This window comes from Pristiophorus japonicus, chromosome 14 (assembly GCF_044704955.1).
Source record: "Pristiophorus japonicus isolate sPriJap1 chromosome 14, sPriJap1.hap1, whole genome shotgun sequence".
Classification (NCBI taxonomy): domain Eukaryota; kingdom Metazoa; phylum Chordata; class Chondrichthyes; family Pristiophoridae; genus Pristiophorus; species Pristiophorus japonicus.
In genome coordinates this window covers 104,442,755-104,448,754 of record NC_091990.1, presented here as the reverse complement: position 1 = coordinate 104,448,754, position 6,000 = coordinate 104,442,755, and the positions used below count along the sequence as shown (strand labels likewise).

The 6,000-nt window shown below is 48.1% G+C and overlaps 1 protein-coding gene across 1 annotated transcript in view; it reads right to left on the bottom strand.

Annotated features, from left to right (window-relative positions):
• Positions 1 to 6,000, bottom strand: part of LOC139279628 (cadherin-related family member 5-like) — a 184,900-nt gene that overhangs the window by 149,639 nt on the left and 29,261 nt on the right. The window contains exon 12 of the mRNA XM_070898739.1: positions 1,853 to 1,972. Within this exon, the coding sequence (XP_070754840.1) occupies positions 1,853 to 1,972 (120 nt within the window). The remainder of the gene's footprint in view (positions 1 to 1,852; positions 1,973 to 6,000) is intronic.

Below are 6,000 nucleotides of genomic sequence, written 5' to 3'. Positions count from 1 at the left end.
GGGAGAGGAGGGGAGGGAGAGGAGGAGGGAGAAGAGGAGGAGGGAGAGAAGGAGGAAGTGAGGAGGAGGAGGAGGAGGGAGAGGAGGAGGTAGTGAGAGGAGGAGGTGGAGGAGGAGGAAGAGGAGGAGGAAGAGGATGAGGGAGAGGAGGAGAGGGAGGAGGAGGGAGAGGAGGAGGGAGAGGAGGAGAGGGAGGAGGAGGGAGAGGAGGAGAGGGAGGAGGAGGGAGAGGAGGAGAGGGAGGAGGAGGGAGAGGAGGAGGAAGAGGAGGGGAGGGAGAGGAGGAGGAGGGAGAGGAGGAGGAGGAGGAGTGGGAGGAGGAGGAAGGGGAAGAGGAGGAGGGGAGGAGTGGGAGGAGGAGGACGGAGGAGGGAGGAGGGGAGGAGGAGGAGGGAGGAGGGAGAGGAGGAGGAGGGAGAGGAAGAGGAGGGAGAGGAGGAGGAGAGGGAGGTGAGAGGGGGAGGGGAAGAGGAGGAGGGGAGGGGAAGAGGAGGGAGAGGGGAAGAGGAGGAGGAGGAGTGAGAAGAGGAGGGAGAGGAGGAGGAGGTGAGAGGGGTAGGGTGAGGGGGGAGAGATGTCGGGCAGATCAAGCTGCCCGAGAGGTGCCCTGTTCCCTCCCACTGGAGTCTGGACCCCCGTGTGCTGAGTGAGGGGTAGCTCCTCTCCCCAAAATCTTGGTGGCCTTTGACTGAATAACGCTAATACCGAAGCTTCTTCGGAAGTGCCTCAATCCCAGAATGCCCCGCTTTACAGGGCACTGTATGAATGGCAATTTGCCAGGGTGACCAAATGCCAGTGTTGCCGGATTGGCATCACCTGCCCAAGGTGCCAGAACCCAATCCCACTGGCTGGTGCATCATCTCCCACTCCCAACTCCTCATTCCCACAGACCATCAGATTCCTCGCCTCCCTCAGTCTCCCACAGATCATCAGACGCCTCGCTTCCCTCAGTCTCCCCTCCTGACACAAGCCCGAGCCTCCCTCACCTTCTCCCTTACCCTCGACAAGCTGTGGTCTGGGCTCAGGGCCTCGGCCTTTCTCTGAGTGAATGGAATTAAGGTTGGTTTTTACCAAGTTTCTCCTCTGCTCCATCCTGCCCTGAAGGCGCTCAGTGCCACTGGGGACAGTTCCAATGGCACCTCCATCCATTCTTTATCTGTCAGTCCAAACATTGAATATCAGCTGGTTACTTCTCCAGGGGGAGCATCACAGTACCCGATCTAGTCCTCACTCAACGTCAAACACACACACACGCCCGTCCCAGCAGCAATCGCGATCATGAGCAGGGACCTGTCTCCCCTCTCTACCCAAGTCTTTCTTTCTTATCTATGACTGCCCCAATTCAGATCAATTAATTGTCTACTCGACACAAGATGCACTGCAGCAACTGGCCAAGGCTCCTTCGGCAGCACCTCCCAAACCCCACGACCTCCACCACCTAGAAGGACAAGAGCAGCAGGCGCATGGGAACACCATCACCTCCAAGTTCCCCTCCAAGTCACACACCATCCTGATTTGGAAATATATCAGTATCGGCCGTTCCTTCATTGTCGCTGGGTCACAATCCTGGAACTCCCTCCCTAACAGCACACAGAGCACCTTCACCACACGGACTTCAGCAGTTCAAGAAAGCGGCTCACCACCACCTTCTCAAGAGCAATTGGGGATGGGCAATAAACACCGGCCTTGCCAGCGACGCCCACATCCCAAGAATTGGGAATGGAAACATGACACGCCTTCGCTAATCTAGTGAAGATCTACACTGGTCGAAAGTAGGCAAAGCATTGGCTGGATGAATGGCCAATCATTATATGTTGCACTATAAATGTAACTGTGGGGTGAGCAGCCTTACCATTAGATCATACATGCTGTCCGCAGGGGGGAGCTTGTTGTTGGTGAAGATGAATCCATCTCTGTTTATAGTGAAATAGTCACTTGGTATAATCTCATATCTTATTGAAGGGTTGATGTCCTGCAAAATACAAGTGAGCATTAAATAAGGTAAGTAATATCAGTTTTATCGGATTTTTAAATTGCAGAGGTTCAAGATACACAGCCAATCACAGGCCATCCCTGACCTAATATTCACATACATAGGCTCTTTCTGACAATGATAACTGGATTAGGATCATAGTTGGAGCAGGATAGAGGTCAGGATCAGGAGCGGGAACTGGATTGGGAGCAGGAGCAGGAGCAGGAACAGGAGCAGGATCAGGAGCGGGATCAGGAGCGGGATCAGGAGTGGGATCAGGATCAAGAGCGGAATCAGGAGCAGGAGCAGGATCAAGATCAGGCACGGAATCAGGAGCAGGAGCGGGATCAGGAACGGGAGCAGGATCAGGAGCGGAAGCAGGAGCGGGATCAGGATCAGGAGTGGGATCAGGGGCGTGATCACCATCAGGGGTGGGATCAGGATCAGGATTAGGAGCGGGATCGGGATCAGGAGCGGGATCAGGATCAATCAAAAAAACGAACCAGGTATCGGGGTTCATTTCTCGAGATACAGAATTGAGAAGCAGAGAAGTTATGTTAAACTTGTATCAAACCTTGGTTACTGCACACTCGGAGTACTGGGAACAGCTCTGGTCTCCATTTTTATATAAAAAAAAATCGAGGCACTGGTAAGATGCAAAAAGGATTTACAAGGCTGAGACCAGAACCTATTGGGAAAGGTTGAACAGGCTGGGGATCTTTTCCCGAGAAAATGGAAGGTTGAGGGGTGACCTATGATAGAATCATAGAAAGTTACAGCACGGAAGGAGGCCATTTCGGCCCATCGTGTCCACGCCGGCCAACAAAGAGCTATCCAGCCGAATCCTGCTTTCCAACTCTTGGTCCGTAGCCCTGTAGGTTACGGCACTTCAAGTGCACATCCAAGTACTTTTTAAATGTGGTGAGGGTTTTTGTGCCTCTACCACCCTTTCAGGCAGTGAGTTCCAGACTCCCACCACCCTCTGAACTTCTTGTTCCTCATCTTCCCTCTAGTCCTTCTACCAATAACTTTAAATCTAATTTGTTGACACCTCTGCTGAGGGAAATAAACCCTTCCTATCCACTCTATCCAGGCCCCAACATAATTTTATACACCTCAATTAGATCTCCCCTCAGCCACCTCTGTTCCAAAGAAAACAACCCCAGCTTATCCAATCTTTCCTCATAGCTAAAATTCTGCAGTCCAGGCAACATCCTTGTAAATCTCCTCTGTACCCTCTCTAGTGCAATCACATCTTTCCTGTAATGTGATGACCAGAACTGCATGCAGTACTCTAGCTGTGGCCTAACTAGTATTTTATACGGTTCAAGCATAACTACCCTGCTCTTGTATTCTATGCCTCGGCTAATAAAATAAGTATTCTGTGTGCCTTTTTAACTACCTTATCGACCTTTTCAGAAATTTTTTGAAAGTAGGCTCGAAGATTGGGAAATTTTAGAAACCAACAGAGGGTGACTAAAAAAAAACAGGGAGAAAATAGATTATGAGTAAACTTGCAAGAAATATAAAACCAGACAGTAAGAGCCTCTACAAATATATAAAAAGGAAGAGAGTAGCTAAAGTAAATATTGGTCCCTTAGAGGATGAGTCTGGGGAATTAATACTGGGAAACAAGGAAATGGCGGAGACTTTGAACAAATATTTTGTGTTGGTCTTCACAACAGGAGACACTAAAAGTGTCTATAATCAAGGGGCTATTTGGGGGGTGACTTAAAACATTCAATATCACTAGAGAAAAAGTACTAGGCAAACAAATGGGACTATTTTAATTTGCAGATGATACTAAAATAGGCCGTGTGGTTGATAATGAAGAAGAAAGCTGCGGACTGCAGGAAGATATCAATGTATTGGTCAGGTGGGCGGTGTTATGTATGCAACCCTAGGTAACCTGTATCATACCGCCACCAGAGGGCATACCTGTTGGAGTCCTAAGGGATCCCAGCATCCCTTGGGAGCACTGTATATAAGCAGGCCTCCCATGCTGTACCTGCAATCTGGAGTTTGAATAAAGGAGCTAAGGTCACACTTATTCATGTCCACAGTACTTCGTTACATCACTTTATTAAGAGCATAACAGGCGGAACAGTGGCAAATGGAATTCAATCCAGATAATTGTGAGCTAATGCATCTGGGGAGGTCTAACAATGCAAGGGAATACACATTAAATAAGAATATAAACCTAAGAAAATAAGAAGTAGGAGCATGAGTAGGCCATGCAGCCCCTCAAGCCTGCTCCGCCATTTAATACGATCATGGCTGATCCGATTATGGACTTAGGTCCACTTTCCTGCCCGCTCCCCATGACCCCTTATTCACTTATCGGTTAAGAAATTTTCTATCTCTGTCTTAAATTTATTCAATGTCCCAGCTTACCCAGCTCTCTGAGGCAACGAATTCCACAGATCCACAACCCTCTGAGAAAAGAAATTTCTCCTCATCTCATTTTTAAATGAGTGGCCCCTTATTCTAAGATCATGCCCTCTAGTTCTAGTCTCCCCCATCAGTGGAAACATCCTCTCTGCATCCACCCCTCATAATCTTATATGTTTCGATAAGTTCACCTCTCAATCTTCTGAATTCCAATGAGTAGATGCCCAACCTACTCAACCTTTCCTCATAGGTCGACCCCCTCATCTCTGGAATCAACCAAGTGAACCTTCTCTGAACTGCCTCCAAAGCAATAATATCCTTTCGTAAATACGGAAACCAAAACTGCATGCAGTATTCCAGGTGTGGCCTCACCAATACCCTGTATAACTGTAGCAAGACTTCCCTGCGTTTATACTCCATCCCCTTTGCAATAAAGGCCACAATACCATTGGCCTTCCTATTCACTTGCTGTACCTGCATACTAACCTTTTGTGTTTCATGCACAAGTACCCCCAAGTTCCGCTGAACTGCAGCACTTTGTAATCTTTCTCCATTTAAATAATAACTTGCTCTTTGATTTTTTCTGCCAAAGTGCATGACCTCACACTTTCCAACATTATACTCCATCTGCTAAATTTTTGCCCACTCACTTAGCCTGCCTATGTCCTTTTGCAGATTTTTTGTGTCCTCCTCACACATTGCTTTTCCTCCCATCTTTGTATCATCAGCAAATCGTCAGCAAATGGTACGACACTGAAAAGTGTAGAGGAACAAAGGGATCTTGGAGTGCAGGTCCACAGATCTCTGAAGGTAGTAGGCCAGGTATATAAGAAGGTTAAGAAGGCATATGGAATACTTGCCTTTATTAATTGAGGCATGGAATACAAGAGCAAGGATGTTATGCTTGGACTGTATAAAACACTGGTTAGGCCACAGCTGGAGTACTGCGTGCAGTTCTGGTCACCACATTACAGGAAAGATGTGATTGCACTGGAAAGGGTGCAGAGGAGATTTACAAGAATGTTGTCTGGACTGGAGAATTTTGGCTATGAGAAAAGATTGGATAGACTGGGTCTGTTTTCTTTGGAACAGAGTAGGCTAAGGGGAGACCTTATTGAGGTATATAAAATTATGAGGGGTCTGGATAGAGTGGATACGAAGGACCTGTTTCCCTTGACAGAGGGGTCAACAACCAGGGGGCATAGATTTAAAGTAATTTGGGGGAGGTTTGTGGAGATATGAGGGAAACGTTCTTCGCCCAGAGGGTAGTGGGGGCCTAGAATTCACTGCCTGAAAGGGTGGTAGAGGCAGAAACCCTCACCATATTTAAAAGATACATGGATGTGCACTTAAAGTGCCGTAACCTACAGGGCTACGGACCAAGAATTGGAGAGTAGGATTAGGCTGGATAGCTCTTGGTCAGCTGGCGCGGACACGATGGGCCAAAATGGCCTCCTTCCGTGCTGTAAATTTCTATGATTCTATGATAAAGGTGGACAAGTCCCCTGGACCTGATGGCTTGCATCCTAGGATCTTAAAAGAGGTGGCTGCACAGATCGTGGATGCATTGGTTGTAATCTACCAAAACTTCCTGAATTATGGAGAGGTCCCAGCGGACTGGGAAACTGCAAAAGTAA